At 38.6% G+C, this 20,542-nt stretch overlaps 1 protein-coding gene across 1 annotated transcript in view; it reads right to left on the bottom strand.

Moving 5' to 3' along the window:
* Nucleotides 1–20,542, bottom strand: part of LOC122805262 (dynein axonemal heavy chain 11-like) — a 4,596,980-nt gene that overhangs the window by 662,072 nt on the left and 3,914,366 nt on the right. The window contains exons 67-69 of the mRNA XM_044075350.1: nucleotides 12,534–12,656; nucleotides 12,034–12,227; nucleotides 11,794–11,942 (exon numbers count right to left, since the gene is read on the bottom strand). Of these exons, the coding sequence (XP_043931285.1) occupies nucleotides 11,794–11,942; nucleotides 12,034–12,227; nucleotides 12,534–12,656 (466 nt within the window). The remainder of the gene's footprint in view (nucleotides 1–11,793; nucleotides 11,943–12,033; nucleotides 12,228–12,533; nucleotides 12,657–20,542) is intronic.

Here is a 20,542-nt window from a genome sequence, read left to right as displayed (position 1 = left end):
CCGATATTTCCTCAAAAAGAATGTCAAGGACCTGAGTTCTATTTTGTATGCAGAACTCCTTGAAAGTCTCTCTTCTCTGTGTTGTACATATTGCTTAGGTGTGACCTCTGTCTGGGCTACAAGGCAAGAAATATCCATTTTCTGAGTAAGCTCCTTCATGATGACAAAACTAGCAGTACCATAAATACCAGTACATAAGAGCTTAATCTTCGCAGTAACATAAACCGAACCTGAAAGTATGATAAATACCGTACTCAAAAATTTCCTCCCCTCTGGAAGAGACCCTTTCTTCATATTAAACAGAGTAGTTCTCTTGTCCTCCTCAACTACAACCTGGATGATTGTATAGGAAACAACACCAAATGCATCCTTGGGTTTGCCCACAAGCCCTTATGAAAAGGGGTAGCAATCAGTGAGAAATGCAGTGGCTAGACTGCAAATGATCTTTCTGGTCAATTGCCTTGTAACAGCCTATGAGCATAAATATGTGCTATATTGTAAAATGTGTTTTGTGGTGAATTTTCATTCATTTTATTTTAAGCAGGATCAACTCTCCACATGGACTGATAGATCACCTGAAGGACCTTGAAGGTTAAACTGTATATCATTTGAGACAGTACTGATTCCACAGTCCTGGTATAATATAGCAGTGATGGGATACTCCCAGCACTAGCCTTGCTGCAGAATTCTGTACCAGCAACCTATCAAATCCCAGAGTATAAAGTATTAGTGTAATCCAACCATGAAGTAACCAAACCACAATAGGTATGCCTTTGAGCATTAAAACCTGCTTGATTCAGGACATATTCTTCTGATGCTAACAGCAAGATCTGACAAGGGCAGACATTTTGTCATTAAATGTAAACCTTGCATTGAGCATCACATAGGCATTACACATCTGAGGCAGGCACAAATAAATTTACACAGCAAATGATATTCAGGTAGAGAGCAGGAGTGACTGGTGGCTTATACCTGCCATGAGTCTTCACTATCATAGTCTTGACTGAGATAAGTCTCAGACATTTTTTCTTTATTCATTTAAGTATGGTATTTAATCTGTCTTCTAGAAAGACAAGTGGCATCATTTGCTCTGATGGGAGGAAGAGAGAAAACAAAGTATCATATACATAGCAAGGACACTCTGCAGTCTTCTCCTCCTTCTTTGGAGTTAGCCTATAACAACATGAAAATAGGCTAGATATGGGATTGTACACTAAATGGAAATTTTGTACCAACATCAGAGATTTGAGAAAGTAAGATATACATGTGTTATGGTTAGCTGCTTTGTTCTTAAATGTTTAATAACAATTTATATCTGACATATTCAAGTCTCTCAACAGTAGCATCTTTCCCTGATCAGTCACAGTCAAGTCTTAGTCTCCTTTTTAACCCCTAAGTTAGATGGCTTGCATGTAGCTTTTACTATTTCTCTGTTGCTTTTTCAGGTCACAGTGGTGACCAACAGTGCTTTATTTTTTCTCAGTTTCCTACAATCTCTGTTGATAAATACCCTTCCTTCTGTAGTAAGCTACATCTCTGATTATTTCATCTTGTTCCTTCCTTTATATTTTGTTGTCATATCTATGAATGTGTCCCTTACAATTTGTGTATCATGTCTCTGAGACTGCATGAATGCTCGTCACTCCCTCATGCATTACTGTCACCATTTCAGCCACATTTTTTCACCCTATTAGTATAAATGCTTCCCTGCATATCAGTTAAATTTATTTTCTAGAATCCTGCTTTCTGCTTTTCAGAGAGGCAAGCCATTGTGAATTCTATAATAGCATTTTCCAGATGTCAGTATGGCTTGCATAAAAAAGCAGGTCCAAGTTTGTGACACCAATAACATTAAACTCAACTGATGTAATAGGTCTTTAAACAGACATTTAACTGACATGCTCTGTCACCTAACAACACCTTTTACTACAGACTGGCAAGCACTTCTTAGGGTCATAGGAGGTTACTAGGCTAATGGCCCTAGAGCCTTTTTAAGCCTAGCCATCCATGCCCCAATTTTCACAATTATCGATGCCCATGGACTAGAATGGCTTTGGTATATCCCTATGCCTTATGGCATCTAAAAACCTGCCCCTGTCTGAAAGGGCCACAGGCAACAAGCCAGTGGTGAACTTACACTTTCCCATCCATTGTTCCAAACTGCATTTGAATAGGCTTAGGGAAGAGCACTGTTTCACATCCAGAGAGGGGATAATCTCTGAGACACATACCTTCCCTTCAGCATGTTTTGTTTGTCACAGATGAGGTTTAGATTGGGTAAGTCTAGAGCTGTTTGCTTTGCAAATGTGCAGCAGATCCATCAGGGCTAGGCTGGAGAATGAATTGTAGGTTAGGAATAGATCATCCCTCAGTAGTCTTTAGGAGACTGAGTACAGGGGGATGGCTTTGAGGTTGTCCACATAGGACATATTATTTACTCACTCTATTCTTTTAGTCAAGAACCTCTGTTGCTGCTCCAGCTGTTGCAAACATCTGGTGAGGTACAAGCCAAAGGCTGCATTGCTCTCAATTTTTGATCTAATGAAGACTGAGTATAGTGGCACTATGATCTCCTTAGATCTGGATGGCATGCCCTTATGTGTAAGCAGAGCCACATTGAACGATTTTCTCACTGCCATGGACACATGATGATCAAAGTTCAGGTTACTGTCAACCTGAGTTCCAAAGTCCATTACCACTGGGTCTTTTCTTAAGGGAGTGTTACCAATGCTGTAACAAAATGCTTCTGACAGTATGTGTGTAACTTGACAGTTGCTGAGATATTGTGAGTTGTTTACAGAATATTATAAACTTAATAGGCACTGTGTTTACTGTGACTTATAAAATCCAGGTTAAGATCTGGAACCTAAAGAATACCATCACTATAAAAATAGTTTGTGCTGAAGAGTTTGCAATTTACACTTCTTTAGTAACTCCTATGGTTCCAGAGATATGAAAATGTGTTTGAAATGTGAGGATATAATTTGTTCTTGTCAAAAAAGCTTAGGCTCTGTCCATTGGAAGTTACAGTGCAAACTTCCAGAGCTCCATTGGAGGGAATGAGTTAAAGGGAACACCCAACAGTGTGCTGAACTAATAGTAAATGGAATTTCCTATACCTAACCAGGGGATATAGCATATTTGCTAGAAGATAAATTTAGCTCCAATTTCACCCCTATCAACCCCAGTCGCCTCAGGAAATCTCTGACTTTGTTTAGGTGAGGATAGTGCTACTCTTGTTGTACCTGCTTGTAGCAGTACTTCTGTTTCCACAAAGCTGACAGGTGTTGGCAGATAAGGAAGAATTTTAATTTGTGTAATGTTTCTCTGAAGAGTGCAGCACTATGGCCATTACACTACAAAAATACACAGCTTGGCTAAGTGCAGCAGAGTTTTGCAATCAAAGAAATAACAAATATGTTGTTTACAAATCAGCGTTTGATAAGTATAGATGTGCCAGAGTAATAAAGGAAGTTATATCATAAGGCTGCATTGGCTGACAGGAAGCTGGGTGGCACTAAATCTCTGTGTCACTAAAATCAGCCACCATAAATCTCCTCCAGTCTATGTAGCTGTTTTCAAAGAACTGCTGTGAAATTTAGCGTTTCTACACCTCTAAAAGTAAACAGATTCTGACATCTCTCAGTTTTGTAACTCTCAAAAATGAAAGATCTAGCTTGTAAAGACAGTGAAACCACTCCTACCAGTCTGTGTTCATAGTTTCACTTGTCAAGCTTACAACCAAACTGACCTTCAGGAAGACTGACTACTGCAACATCATGCTATTTTCGATTTCCTATGTATAACCATGTAATTTATGTTTGCACTCTCCCCCAGCAACTCATTCCAGGCATAAACTTTCAGATAGATCTGGATTAGACACTGCCTTATACACCAGTTAGAGGTCACGAATCAGTAAGCATAAGAAACAGAATATAATCACAGTTGCTAATGTCTTCCTGAACAGTTCAGGTTTTCCAATCCTACTGATTCTTTTAGTGAGAAATTACTGTACATGTTCAAGATCCTTTAAGTGGCTTGTTTGAAAGCTACAAAATGCAGTAATTGTATTTCAGTAATGAGTAAAATCAGTGGTAATAATCTTCCTTTGAGTAAATAGACATGACCTTTAGACCAAGATGGGCTGCAGAATATGTATTCCTAACTTTGGTAGATACACATAGATCAATTTAAGCTATTGTCTAGGACAGTTCCTAGATATTTTTAAAGGCGTGAAGCAATTATGTTAACCAGCTTGCAATCATCACCATATTCTGTAATCTATAGCCCATTTCCCACTTTTCTGTGTAGAAATGGATCTAAAATTGTTAAGAGTCTGTTGTAGCCCCCTTATGAATCTGCAAAAATACAGTCTGTCACTATTGGTCAGGGACAAAACTACATGCCAACATTTTACTAAGTACTAAACTGAAGTGTTTATTCAAGTCATCCTTTATTTTGCAAAGAAAATCACTGTGTATGTTATCTGGTGCTATTGAAGCTGATTTTTTTTTACTTTTACTTGTGCAGCAGTTATATCTGTAGCTACATAGGGGCATCTTTCTTGTCTCTACAGGTCTCTGACATAATTATTTGCTTATTGTGAATTTCTGCGAGCACAATTGTTAATTGATAGCATGTTATAGTAATAATTTTCCCTTTCAGGTTTCTGATGTAATTCAAGAATTCCTTATTATTGCCTTTAACCTTTGAGACCAAGCTGATTATAAAGCTACAGATGGAAGATTTGATACAAAAGGTAGCTGCTGTACTTTATTTACTATAGCTTATTTTATTACTAGGATAATTTTAAAAGCTAGGAAGTATATTTTTCTGCTGTATATCTTATTATCTTTGTATATTTTACTAGTTTTGTGATTCTACCAAAGTTTTTTTATTGAATGTCTCTGTATATCTGTGCCTTCCTATTTATTTATTAATGCAAAAGTTACTAATATTATATAACTCACTGAAAGTATACAGAGCAGACCCTTTTTCTGTGTATGTTTTCTGCCTTCCCACCAGGTGACCATCAGGTCCCAATGAATCACTTATCATTTTTCCTTATCAGTGACATTTCATTACTGACTTGAGATACAGTAAACTTGATGAAGTCATCAGCAAGCATGAAGACTGTTTGTGTTATTGCCATCTGTTAGCCTTCAGCTCTCTTGTGGCCAATCTCCTCCCTTCCCAGATTATCTGGATTAGTAGCCCAAGAGACCCATTACAGAGGGCTGATATCACAACTGATTCTCTTCCTGCCTCAGCCCCCACACTACTGATACTTCTCCAAGCCTGTCACAGTATTTTCTCCAAGGGGCCATCATTAGAATAGATGTCCAAGCATTCTAACAAGGCCTAGCCTCTCCACAGTGGGCTAACATGAGCAGTTGAGCATCCACATCACTGTGGCAGGAGCCTGTACCTTGCTCATTCACATGCATGCTGCTACATAAATGTCAGTGAAGACTACTGTCAGCAGCTTGTCAGTGCCAACCTCAGACCTTCCAGCCTATGGCTGTTCAGTACTGTACATGATTTCTTTTGCATGGTGGTGATCACCTGACCAGAACCATTTCTCCTTCAACTCCAGAATGGGTGTGCTGATACTGGCTGCACATTCCCATCCCCACAATTGGCTTTTCCAGCATTTCAAGCTATTGTTCATACTTGAGTCATCCAGGTCATAGTGATTGTATTTTCCCTGTATTCCACACATGGTACAGCAGACTCATTTGGCTTATACAGGATAACATTTGGATCTGTTTGTAATTAAGTAATTTACTATATATTATATTCTATTGGTAAGGTCTGGGAGGGATGATTTATTTATGAATAGTTTTCATTTTACTGTTAGTTAAAGGTGACAGCATCATGATCTGTGTTAACTGCAGTGGGAATAATCACGAGTAAAGAGCAAAAATATCCTAGGTTTATTAAAATTATATCTAAGATATTGCCATTCTAAGCTGGATCACAAACAATTTGTTCCAAGTTGTTGTTTTAATTAACATAAAACAGTATTTCGCATATTTATTAGATGTTGAGCAGTTTTACTCAGTTGATGTTTGAGTAGCTAAAATCTCCCATAAAGCCTGAATTTTTGTTATTTTTATATCCTGGAGCACAGTCAGGAAATCTTCATGCTCTGTTGTGGGCCCAAATTGTATATCATAGATTCTTGTAATATTCTACTCAGACTTGATGATCTTAATTATTGTATGAATAATTTCTAGTCCTGCTATAACTTTGATTTACCCTTTTTCCTCAGAGTAAGTTAATGTATTAAAATATCCACACAGAGTGCTCTGTAGTAATAAAAAGGAAGGCAGCGACAACAAATAACTAGTCACCACAACATGCAAAAAAGTACACAACTTGAATTTGCTTTGTGTGTGCTGCTGTGTCATAAGCAGTAAGCAGTACATTGAACAGACACATTCACTCACTCATACCACACACACACACACACACACACACACACACACACACACACACACACACACACACAGACACACACACACACACACACACACACACACACACACACACACACACACACACACACACACACAAAGGGTAGGTAAAAGCAAATGTACAAAATGTTATTTGAAATAAAAAATGTACATATTAAACCACTCCTCACACCCTCTGTCCAGGGGTTTTATGGATGATTAAGGGTGGATTAACTGTAGGACAAATACCTGTGAACCAATAAATCACACTCCATCTATTAAAAGTCAACAGACATCAGAAGCCCTGTGACTGTACCATCAGAAATGACTATACACACACAGAAAAAAAACTTATCAAGTAACACTCCAGAAGCACAATACAAAGAGAACCAAAAACAACAAAAACAAAAAAAATTACAGCTGGGAAGCTGCCTTGTGTTGTCCACAACTTCCTGCTTCTTGTATACATTAACTGCTTGAAAGATAGGAAAGAGTTGATAGTATGTAATATCAACTGTTTCCTCTTGCATGATCTCCAGTCAGCAGGTAGATGGTTAAATAGGAATGCTCAGTTACTGGCACTTGAAATCACTGCTACTATTTGTGAATAGGGGCATTTAAATTAGTGGACCTAATTAACTGGTTTTCCTTGGGTCGACAATCTAGTATCCTGTTCCACTACATATTTCATCCCAACCTAGTATAACAGGTCCTGTGGTTGATGTTCCTTGTGGGAAAGGAGCTTTTCCCATAGCATGGATTTTTCTTTTTTCTTTTTCTTTTTGACTGGACAGCCAATATTTCAGAAAAATAGCATTAGTAATAAAATTATATAAAATAACTGTATGATTCCTTTCTTGATTATGGAATACAACCCAATGTTCTGGATTTTAAAGAATTTGAGAGCTGGCATTTTGCACAGAGGTTACGTTTGCAAGCTGTGGTTCATGTGGTGTGGGATTTAATTCCCACAGCTGTTGTTTGCCTATTATGTGACTTAATCACTTAACCAGACATTGCACCTGGGTCACCCCTGAAAAGCAGCTTTGTGTCCAATGAACCTACCTAGTTAACAAATACATATTATTATCTCTCTGATTTTCCAAGCTTGCAAGTCACTTAACTAGACATTGCTCCTGGGTCACCCATGAAAAACGACTATATGTTGAGTGAGTCTAACTGGTTAAAAAATAGAAATTACTATCTCTTTGATTTTCCAATCTTAAACAGACTCTTTTTCCCTTCATTTTTTTTTTTCACATTTAAACAGGGAAAACTCTCTGCTGGATTCTATTAGAGTATGTTATTGGAGCAACATCATTATTCTACATCTCTTTAAAAGACTACTTGATCAGATTCTAACTGCTTGAACACAACTGGTCAAATCTGCTTTACTTTGTGTATTATATCTGTTTGAACAATACCGATATGCACTGTTTTGTGGATTTTATCCCAACCCTACTGTCATGAAACTGTGTAGTTAGTACATGTAAGCTAATGGGGTATAAGGGGAAGTACAGAGGGCTTGCCCCTGCAAAACTTATTATTTTTTTAATATGTGCAAGTGGGATTGTATAGTTGCTGTGTTCTTGAAGAGATGTGATAGAGGATTTTTATTCTTCAAAAGGTCATGTCCTGATAGTTCACAGGAGAAGCAGTGAAGATGCAAAACAGGATCTAAAATCTTTTAGAGAGCAGCTGTGAGTCAGAAGTGCCTTATTTCACATGCAGACTGTTATGGAATATGGAGGTTGTTTGTAATAACTGTGGATAAACATACAAGAGCCTAGGATGACGAAATATAAGACAAAACATTGATTTTCTTATTTTCACAACTTAATTTAATGTATTAAAATATGCATTAGAAGGGATTGTGATGTCCCCATGCTGGACCAATAATCAAGGAGCCTGAATCCTCACCATTGACACTGGAGAGGGACGTTCACTTGGAATACAAATGGATACACTCAGTACTTCCTGATGCATACCTCTCTGCATCAAGCACAATTTCCCTTAAGAGCACCCAGGAAACACACTTGTAAGACTCCCCACTGGCACAACTAAGAGTTGAAATCCTTATTTGGGGTTCCTAAGCTAAGTCCTCCCACACCCTCTCTGTGGAATTAGTGCTTTGTATCCCTGCTCCAAGCAGTTGACACACACACTCTTTGAAATTTAATTTACATGCTCACACACACACACACACACACACATACATGCACATATACACCTGGGAAAGGCTGGCACAGATTCACCTGTTGTAACCCTTCTGCCCAGACTATAAGGTAGTTATCACCGCCACCAGAACCCTTGCCAGCTACTTTAAGGCTCTTACAAGGGTACCCAATTATACTGAGTGAAATTAATATTAATACAAATGATAATGCTGACTAAACAGCAAGGCTTTCAGGAGTGGCCAGAGTTATCACCAAATAAATATATGCAAATACTCTCAAAACTTAAATATTTTCTAAAAAGGACCATCCATAATGAAATGTTTAAATATATTTAATAATAAATAAGAGAAGGACAAGAAAATACTAAATATCTATTTACAGTAAACACCAGAGTTTCAGTCACAGGGAATATTAAAAATAACACAGATGGAAAGTTTCACATAGTTATAGAAAAACAGTATGCCTGAATCTGACAGGTTTTTAACACCTATGTGTTACCATATACACAGACAGTGCTTTGCTCAGATCTCCTGGAAGTCATAAAATCATAAAACCATTCCACTCTTCCTACAGGAGCTACAACCTATTATCTAGCACAGACATTGCATCTCTGGCTCCATTCAAAACTGTAGAATAACAACTTTATGGCTTAACCCATAAAGTAATTTAATTTCAGCTATGTTTTGCAAAGTCACGTGGACTAAGATTAACCTCTTCACTTCCAGTATGTGCAGCTACAATGTATACATTTAAACAGTTAAAATAATGGATGTACATTTCTTTTCCTTCCAGCAGGGTGCACTGTTGCTATATTTTACACAAGCAAACCTCACAAATACATTTTAGCACAAGCATCTGTACAAATCAGCTTGATATACACATGACATATAATTATTTACAAAATTCCATCTAGTTGTGCTGGCATATGTTACAAATCCACTGTCCCATTTCTCCTGGCATAGCTGGCAGTATATCCTATCATTACAGGGATCATGGTGTTTCATTGCACAGCCATCTCTATTAGATCTTTAGTTATTAGACCACACCCATCAAATGGTTTGTACTACTTCTGTTACTGCAATTTTGAACAATTTTCATTAAACATGTATGTTCAGTAGTTCTTTAAACATCTTGGAAGGGAATCAGAGTGAGGGGCTAAGGACTTTCATTTTGACTTGGCATTTATAACTCAGCTGCAGATTGGTTATATTGCAATCTGCAGTGGTCTGCTATATGAAGAAGAATGTCATTTTTTTATTTGGTTTGCTGGTGTTTCTCATTCTCTGCCTATGTTTGCATCCATAAAGTTAATACATTTAAAGAAGGGGATGTGGGGGGCATATACCTTTCAGTTACCTTACAGTAGTCTACATGCTGCCATTACTATGCCCTTTTCCTCACTGTAGTGTGATACTGGAGTTAGTATATATAGTTGGGGGGCGTGGGTGTAGCCCTCCACCTAGTCTGGTTTTATATGGTCCAGTTTAAAATTTAGTACGTTGGAATTAAGTATTATGGGTTTCAGTCAAGTGACTTTTCAGTCTTTTGAAATTTCAGTCTTATGGTCTCAGTCAAATGAGGTTTCTATCATATGATAAGGCTCCAATACCACACATCTCCAGATTTTTCCACTTTTGTCTTGCCTTTCTCTATTGGTGGTCCCCTTCCTTCACGACCCAAAGTTATTCATTCCTACTATTATTTTTATCCCTCATAGCTTCCTCATAAAGTCTAATGGCTTCCTCTCAAAAAACTTCAGCTTTACTCCGTTGCATATCACCTACACAGAGGCGATCTCTGCCTAACATACAAAGCTGTGTCAAACCCAGAGCTGTTGGACATGCTCCACTTAAAGAAATCCCAATCCCTCCAAGCTACACGCTCTAGGGACCTAAACCTTGTCACAACAATAAACAGAACATGCTGGAGGGATAGATTCTTGTCCCAGAGACTACCCATACTCTGGAACAAACTACCTATCTATATCAAACAAAGCTCCTCATTAGCACTCTTCAAGAAAAATCTTGATGATTGGATGGGAGATAGGAAATTCACCCCAGGGATCACTTCTGTGGCTCTGCTCGACAGGGGCACAGGAAAATAATTTTCTTGGGTGGCGAAATCTAGGGTACCTTTTTGGTTAGGCTTATATAGGCCCTAGGGCCAATAGCCTAGTACCTACCTATGAACCTATGTAGCAACAATGCACCCTTCTCTGCCTTTTAAGATTATAGTTGCCAGGTGTACCGGGCAAGCTACCTGCTTTACATTCCGCAATATTGGCCCCTTTTACACTCTTTGTTGATACACTACACCAGAAAAGGCCACTAATACCTTTATTTTTATACTTCCCTTCATCATATCTCTCTTCTGCTCTGCTTGTCTTGGATCCACTCTTTTGTTTGATGATAGTTTAACTTAACAATGCTATGCCTGCCCGTAGCATCTAAGCTACTGTTTAGTTTTCCTACCCTGTGCATTCTATTGACTTGTGGATCCAACCCATCACTGGAAAACATTTGTAGCATAAGTAAGGATCATTGGTGAGTGTGTGTGTGTGTGTGTGTGTGTGTGTGTGTGTGTGTGTGTGTGTGTGTGTGTGTGTGTGTGTGTGTGTGTGTTGAGGGCCTTTACAACTTACATCTTTAGAATGAAGTAATTTGTTTATGCACTTCTCTGAAACATTGAGTCTCATGCAGATAGAATGTACATTTCACTTTTTTCTACTTCTAGGGATCAAGCATGATATCCAAAATGCAATGTTTTCTTGAGCTATAGAAAAAGTAGTATATTAAGTAATAGTTTTTGCATTATTCTCTGCAATGCTTTGCACTGTAGTTATGCAACTCACTGAATCAGTCCACTGAGTCATGATCTGCAAGTATAACCAGTTGATATACCTAGAAGAAGGCAGGACTAAGTAATGCTTAGGAAATATTCATTCCCTGAGTTGTGTTTTAGTCACTGCAACACTGATTTATGTGAACTTGACCAGCTGAACTAATATTTTTAGAATCATGAATTAGACGATCTGTCCATCATTCATTTCACATGCTTTTAATTAACTCCTGTTCAATAACAATAGCAATTTAGCTGGGTGTGCTATAACTACTATTAAGACATTCCAAACTGAAATAAATGAAATTTCCACTGCTTACCTAATGACTCCACATCTTTTAGTGGATCTACTCCAGGAGAAAGTATAAAGAAAACAGGGCAGTCAGGACCACTTTCTTTAAATGATTTAGCAAATTCAGTTTTTCTTCCCTCTACATATTTGGTTCCCAGTTTCTCCTCAACAAAGTTTCTGTAATGAATGCAATTATAATTGTAAAATGTAAACATATAATTTTGTCAACAGAAATTTTAGAGTGTAGGATTTAACCTGATAGTCTTACCTAATTGCGTAAGTCATGCGGTCTGGTCTTAAGGCTCGCATTATAATCAAACGCTGTAAAGAGCTTTTACTTTTCCATTCTTGTGGGAATGTTTCTTTTTCTGGACACTCTGATTCTACGATCTTCTTCCACCGTTTTGGTGATCCCTCAATGTCCCGGTCCAGACCTCGAAACTCATCCATGAAACTCATTGCCTAAAAAAAACACATAGAAAATAATGGGTGTACACTAGAACTTATAACACAGTAATTCAGCATGTAGTACAGTGCATACAAATTATATGCAGCTTTCTGTGTAATACCTGATGCTGGAATGCAGAATTCCACTTTAAAATACCATGTAAGACTAAAGTGATAACTCAGAGAAAGCTGTAAAATGCATTCACTCATACATGTGCATTCAAATATGACCTCTATGAATGTAATATTTGTTGTTTCTCTCTCTCACTCTTTCTCTATCTATACACACAAAAATTTAGATGCATAACGCATATAACATACCTTAATTGCACTCCAGCTGGAATTGGACAGAAAGTCTAAGGTGCTGTTATAGTTGTGCTCTGTGTTAAACCTAAGTAGGAAATCCAACTCCCGAGCATGTATTTCCTTATTCATAAGGGAAAGCTAAAAGAGAACAAAAAATGTCATTATCTGTAATAGCTTTCTTGTGCCAGTATATTCAGTGAGTACGAATATGATATGCTCCATTTAATTACAAATAAATATAGAATATTAAGCTCCTTTGCTTTTCAATGTCAGATATTTTTGAAGGCATCTTCGTATTCTTGCACCTGCTATAAGCGTCTTTCCAATCACCTTTAAAAATGCTATTAGAGTATGGTTCCTATGTCTCCATGCCATCTAGTTTTTATCTTCAAACAAAATGTGTTGTCAGCCCTTGGGCAACTTCAGTCCAACAACATATGGGTCTGGCTTCATTTTCTATGCTAGGGCCATTTGTGATTAAGGGTAGATCCTGATTATCTTCAAGATGGGGAAATACATAGTACCTCCACCAGCTGTGAAGTAGAGTATTTATGTAATTGCCCCATAACCTCACCTCCATGGCCGCTCACTGCATTGTTTACAATACTGGCCTCCTGAACATGCTCAATCCTGTATATGCCTGATATCCAGATGCTACACGCAAAGACATACACATGCCCTCTCACATGCACAAACACAGTTTCTCAGGCACACATATGTATGGCCTAGATGCTGCCTGCGAACATTTGCTACGATATCCGACTTCTTTTGAATATCAGTATAGTCACCATGTCTCTGTCACAGCTTCTCTCCCACCAGGATTGGTCTGCTAGCACTGGCCACTCACTTTCATCCACTCTGACAGACTAATCATCTACTTGATCTCCAGACATCTGGGTCAAAATCAGGTTCTCATCCCCCTGTTCAAGACAGTTGGTTTCTTTCCTTCAGATCCTTATCTTCACCAAAGGAACAGCAAGTACAGGGTGAATCGGGTCTATATTAGATCACCGAATGCTTAAAAAAGTGAATGATGATTAATTGACCCTATGTAAGTGAAAGCTTACAATTTCGAACTGTCAGAATAGCGATTTTTTTTTCCTAGGGAAAAAAATCGCTGTTCCAAAAAATAAATAAATAAAACACTTTAAACATTACATTAAGTGGGGGGGGGGGCTTCATCCCCAATGTGGGAGGTTTTGCCCCACTCACCCCCCTACTTAAATATACCAACTCCGAGAATGCACTACATTGCCGAAAACGGCAACGTAACGAAGCGGCCAAGTGAATTCTTTTCCAGGGGAAGAATTTGCTTAAAAGCCATCTTGATATTTTGCCATTTGAGAATTTTGAATTCGACCAAAACGCATTTGAAAGAATGCGTCTTCAGTCTTCTAATAGGGAACCAGTGAATCGGGTGTCTTCCTTGTGCACAAGCTGTAGAGGGGTGCACTAGGCAGATGCCAACAGTGCAGTACCAGTATTCAGAAGTGAATGCTGATTCTGCATTTGTAACCATGGCTGAAGTGCTGAAGTATGTGGGGTTGTAACTGTAGAAACATTTTTTTATATTTGTAACAAGTGGTGCTCTACAGTTTCAGAGCAGACAACCATTTTTAGTCCTCAACTTAGAATGGAGAGAGAAGTACTCTGCCAAATAACCTATCTACAGCTCTGTGTTTGAGAAATGGGACATCAGTACTTTTTGTTGCTATTTTCTCAACCTTACTGGGTAGCAGACTGCATTTATTACTAATTCATGGATACATATACAACAGATCATTCTATTTCCTCTCTCTAGAACCTTTATAGACAGGCATTTTTGTAAATTCAGCTTAGTAACTATACTGTTTAAGCATCCATCTATTTTGTATGACATTTGCTGGTGAGAGTCAGCAGGGAAGACCAGAACTCCTTACACTTAGATAGATCCTTCCAAACTATCAAGCTCTTTACTTTGTCACAGAGAGTTAACCTGGCAGCACAGTGAAAGAAATCCACTTCTACCATTACCGCGATTTCATATTTTTAGTCATTATCCATAGCTTGTGCGCCTGGGTGAGGATGGGGACACAGACTGTCCATTTTATTTATTCATTTGTCATTTGTTAACCCGTTTAGTCCAGCTGAGCCATGTGGCCTGTTTTCAGTGGAGACCCGAGGAGAAAAGCTCCAATTTACAGAATAATGAATTATTTACAAAAAGTATATAAACAAAGAATACAAATGTTGACATGCAGTATTGAAACACAAAGTACATAGACTATACATCCAGTGGAGAACAACAAGAACTAACAATTGCAACTTTTAAAAATAAATTGCACAATGTGAGAAAGCAGAGCCAGTATAAGCTTATCTTTTACATGATGGCATAATAACAATATAGAATTTTCTACATATTGAGAGAAATTTTCTTTGTACAGAGGGTAATTGTTCAAGGTTGCATATGCTAGAAAGGAGAGAATATGAACAAAATATTCTGAAAAAAGTAGAAGAGAGGTGGAAGAGAAATGGACTGGAAATGAAAACTAACGTGGATTATTGTGAGGGGAAGATCTTGAGTTCAGGAAGTAGTTTTTAAATTTATGCTACGGATGTAAGCAGGAAGCCTATTCCAAGTTTGGGACACTGAATTTTTGTAGAAGAGTTTGCCAATATTTTTGTTTGGTTTATATATGGCTAGAAGGTTCTAGTCAGAGCTATGAAGTGAATAAGCTGGGATATATGGGGATACTATGGAAGCAAGAGAGGGACAGGATAAGGGTTTATTTAGCAGGGAGTGTGTGAGCTGCAGCTGGGAAAGAAGCAGGAGCTGGGGAATTCAAACCATTGAAGTTGTTTCAGGGCAAGGCAATGATGTGATTTATATAGTTGGTCACAGGCAAATATGGCTATATTGTTATAGGTTTGTTCGAGTTTAGTTAGTAAGGATGACTAGAGATGGGTAAGGATTGGAGAGGTGTGGATTAGGCGTGGAAAGAGGAAGGCTTGAGCTAGAGTGGGTTTGGAGTTGGGAGCTAGGAATCTTTTATTTCTATAGAGAAGACCCAGTTTTTTTTAATAGTGTTGTATATGGATGTCGTATTTTAGCTGGTCGTTGATTATAGTACCAAATAGTTTGGTGTGTGGTTCTGCTTTGATAAGGGTGTTATCAAGAGAAGAGATTGTAAAGGTGGATTTGTGGTGGGAGAGGATTTGGGAAGGAGTAGTAGGAGCTTTGTCTTTTTGGGGTTAATTTTGAGTTGGTGGTCAGTTAGCCATTTTTCCACAGATGAGAAAGTGTTTTGGTTGATGGAAAGAAGGTTAGAGATATTATCAGAGAAAGAGATAAGAGTACAGTTGTCACCGTATTGTATGAGGGAGGAGGTGGTGCAGGAGTAGTAAAGTTTATTAGTAAATATGTTGAAGAGGAGAGGACCAAGGATTGAGCCTTGAAGGACACCAGTCTGGATAGGCAGGAAAGGGGAACAGGTTGGTTGCCTTCACACAGACTGGAGCTGTTTGAGAGACAGCTTGAGAACCACTGAATAGTAGAGGGGGAGAGGTTAAGATCAGTTAGTTTAGCAATTAGCTTGGGATGAGAGACAGTATAGAAATCTTTAGAGAGATCAAGAAAGAGGGAAGATACAAGAAGATTTTTGTCCCTGGCTTCAGCAACAGTGTGGGTGAAAGATAGGAGGACAGTGGCAGTGCTATGATTAGGGCTGAATCCATGCTGAGAAGGGGTCAGAAGGTTTTCATCAATTAGGTATTTAAGAAGCTGGTTATGAATACATTTTTCAAGGATTTTGGAGAGTGTGACAGAGACTGGCAATGGGTCTGTAGTTTGATGGATCTGTGGATCTTCTATGACATTTGCTGGTGAGAGTCACAGCAGGAGCACGATAAGGAGGGAAGACCTCACCATCCAGGTTAGAACATTGTCATAAGACCTAGCTCTTGCTGTACCACCACAGTCCAGTACAATAACTGCAGTACTGCTGCTGCACCCATCTGCTAGTCAATCTCCAGATCCCCTCTAATGTCACTCATGAAGAATACTCCAAGATACCTGAGCTCCTCCACTTAAGGCATCTGCTCTCTCTCACCTGCAGAAAACTGTCTACTGTTTTCTGGGGCAGTCACAACCTATGATATAGAGATTCTGATATTCATCCTAGCCCACGTAACTTCAGCAATGAACTGCTTAAGTGTACACAAAAGTTCTCAGTAACTTGAGGCCAAGAGGACAGTGTTGCCTACATACATTAAAGTACACCATTCTCACATTCCCATACCAAAACACTTTAAAAATGTGGCTTTGTACTGATATCAAGCTGATAAAAACTTTGAACAGATGCAGAGAAAAGAACCACTGTGCCTGTCTGACTCAACAGCAAGTATTCAAGCATAACACTTACTCTGCATATAATATAGAGTGAATGGGATGCAACAGCAACCCTGAGACTCTATACTGAACTAATACTTCCCACAAATCATTTTGCAGTATTTGGTTGTATGCTCTGTCAAACTCCACACAAGTCTATATAACATAAACATGTAGCACTAGCAAACTCCTCACATCCCTCCATTATCCATGGAGCAACAAAAAAATGACCCCCTGTTCCAGAATGAAGATTGTTCTTTTCTTAGTACCAAGTAGAAAATCTTTTCCATTAACTAATATATGATTTTCTTATAGCAGGCTTTCTTGCCTCCAGTAGTACCTACTACACATCTTCAGAAAAAGAGGTGCCTAAAAGGCATTACAATTCTATCATCCAGGCAGTCAGTTGTAGTTGTTTGGGGTCAGGATGAAACATACACATCTGGGTCTTGCATGAGTAAACCCAGTCTGTAAGGAAGTTTGTGATAAATGCTCCTGACCACTTCCCAAAGAAAAAAGAAAACCACTGTTACCTGGACTAGAAGGGAGTCACCACAATGATCTTTGAGGAATCATTCTGAACCTTCAAAATGACGGTGGACTTTAGTGGAAAGGGTGGAAAAGCATGCAGGAACATTCCTGTTCAAGGAAGGGAAAATGTATTTGTCTTCCAGGCCTTCTTGTATGGCGTTCTGGAGCAGAATACTGCCAACTGATTGTTGTGAGTGGAGGCAAATAGGTATTTTTAGGCATTTCCAAATGTTGCATCAATTCTTGGAAGACCCTCTGACTTATTTTCCATTTATGAGGATCTATCCTGGTTCTACTCAACTTGTTTGCTACACAGTTTTGCTCTGACAGTAAGTAAGATGCCTGTACAGTCAGACTGGGCTTAACAGCTATACCCCAGGCTACCATCGGTAGTCAGCACAGAGGGTAAGATATGTTTCCTCTTACTTTGTAAGGAGTTGTCTGTAAACACATGGAGAGGTAAAGGGGGCAATAGATAAATGAGAGAGTTGAGAGTATTTATAATAGTAAACATCTCTTTTATGTTTGTGTTTTGGTCTGCCTTTTTGTTCCAAAGACCCTGCACTTTTATACCCTAGATACTGCTCCCTAAGCTAAATCTGAGGCATCTGTTGTGACTGACTATGCTAGAGCAGGAAGGGAGAATGGGAGACATGGAGAATGACAACAGATATCTTGAGTATCATAGATGCCATAAGACCAAGAATTCTGGGGAATTCCCATGGTGAGACAAGAGTCTGAGTGAAAAAACTCCTGAAAAAAATCAAATTATGGATCTATTTTCTCTTCTGGAAGAAAAGCTCTTTGAACTGAGATGACCAGCAGGCAACTGAGGAAAGCAATACTGTGAGATTGAGTTAAATATGACTTCTGTAAGTTCTCTTGGAATCCCAACCTGTGTAGGAGATCACATACTCAAATGAGATATTCTTGCCACTTCGAGAAAGACACTGTAAAGATAAGTGAGTCATATAAACAAAGAAAATGTGAATACTTTGAAGTCTGCAATCTGTAGTAGGTGTACACAAGAGCTAGACACCTTGTGAATATCCTTGTAACAGTAGATAGTCCAAAGGGTAATGAAGAGAACTAATAATGTGATCTAGGCACAGAAAAAAATTAAGAAATTCTGAAATCTGGATCTATAAGAATGTGATGATATGCATCTTTTAAATTTAATATCACTAGAATAATCAAATGAGGAATACGGGGATAACAAGTTATGAAGAAACAGCATTTTGAACTTGGATACTGTCACAAACTGATTCAGAATTGGTGTCCAAGAATCTTCTTTTTTGGCACCAGAAACATCTTTGAATAGAATAGTTTCTCTGATTGAAGTGGAGGGACAGCATCCATCACCTCCTTCCCATAAGCAAGCATATATTGAATGATAAGAGGGAAAAGAAGAGGCTGGTCTGGTGGTTGAGGAGTAATTTCCCAAAAAGGAGGGAGAGACTCCCACTGCCATCTATAAACTTTACTGATTACTCTAAAAATCCACCTGTCTGAAACAATCTGTTGCTAAAAAAATGGAGGTTCAGACTTTCTGGAAGGATTAAGGGACTGGAAGAGTGGGAGAGGGGAGTGAAGTCCTTCATATAGTAACTCAGACTTACTAGACTGTCCTTTATTAAGGAGGGTTCCTGATTTCTTTCTGAAGCTCACTGGCATTCATTTTTAAATGTTTTATTACCAGCAGCTTGTTGCGTCTGTTAGATTTTTTTTAAAGAAAGTTGTAAAGGAAACATTGACTCACTTGGTAGATTTGGAGCAGGAGAGCTGGAAAACCTGAGTGATCCCTTGAATCAGCTTTCCTCTCTCATTACATGTAGTAATGACCTCTGCAGCAGAAGGTTCAAAACCTAGTTTTCTATCCAAGGGGAATTCAAAATTTAATTTTTGGCATCCTCTGAGAGGCTTTGAGAGTGCAGCCAGGCAAATCTCCTCATAACAGTTTCCAATAGTTGCAGCCATGGAGGTGGCATCAGCAGAATCACATGCACATTTCAAAAATTGGGTAGGCACTTGAGACACAGAAGAAACCAAGTTACGCAAATCATATTTCACCTCACAAAAGGAAACATATGCCAAAATATTCCTCATATTCTGGCAAGAGGCAAGCATAACCATCAACATATGAGAGAGACAGCTGCTAATTCCAAAAACAAGTACTGCAGAAGAATACACTTTTCCCTCAAATATATCAAAATCATTGTCAGAAGAAGAGGGATTAGCATTAAACAAATGTTTAGCAGCATCTGGATTAACTAAAGCTATAGCTGCTGTATCTGATTTGGGATGAGTGTATAAGACTGAGGCATATTATATGATCTGTTTGCTTTTTTGGAGGCAGCTGTCTGGGAAGTTGCAGGATGTGACAAAAACATCACCCAAACAATCAAAACAGGAGGAATAGGAGTAGGTTCTGGAAACTCCAATTGTAACAAATAATATTTCTTGAGGGAGTATGAAGCATCACATTATTTCAACAATTTAAAACAACTGATATATCCTGAAGATAGTTTCAGAAAAAGAGAATCCTTCAAAAGTACTGGCCAAAGTAACAATCTGCTCAGAATCTGAATCACAAATCTATGGAAACAACACAAAATCTGTGCTTTCACAATCATAATGAGGTCAAACTCTTGAATCTCTTCAGAAAATTAATCTCTTTTCCTTTTACCAGAAACAGCCATACAGGAAAGGTCAAGAGCCTGCAATTAACCATGAGCCAAACCCAAAAATGTACTCCTGTCCAGAACAACTGAGACAGTGAAAGACACATGTTGAAGTTTTTGTTTCTTTTTGGCTGGAATTTCTGCAGACACAGACCCACTTTTGCAAGCAAGAACCTTTCTATGGATGGGCACAGCTTTTAGGATAGGCAGAGCACCATTCTCTGCTCCTTCTCACATGACTGAAAAGAGTGACTCTCCTTTGCATACTAGGGGCACTCCAACAGCCACAGAAGTAATTTCTCACTCCAACTCCATGGTGGCTGTTAGTACTATACTAGCGTGAACCAAGGAAAAAGATGAGTGGTCCGAGGATCCAGTTTTGTTCACCAAATAGTCACCCCCTGTGGCTGAGGCACTTTAGCAACCTGCTACAGTGGCAAGGACTG

This window comes from Protopterus annectens, chromosome 6.part1 (assembly GCF_019279795.1).
Source record: "Protopterus annectens isolate FY-2018-M chromosome 6.part1, PAN1.0, whole genome shotgun sequence".
Taxonomy (NCBI): domain Eukaryota; kingdom Metazoa; phylum Chordata; order Ceratodontiformes; family Protopteridae; genus Protopterus; species Protopterus annectens.
The sequence above is the reverse complement of the archived record's forward strand: the minus strand, read 5'-3'. Positions and strand labels throughout refer to the sequence as shown.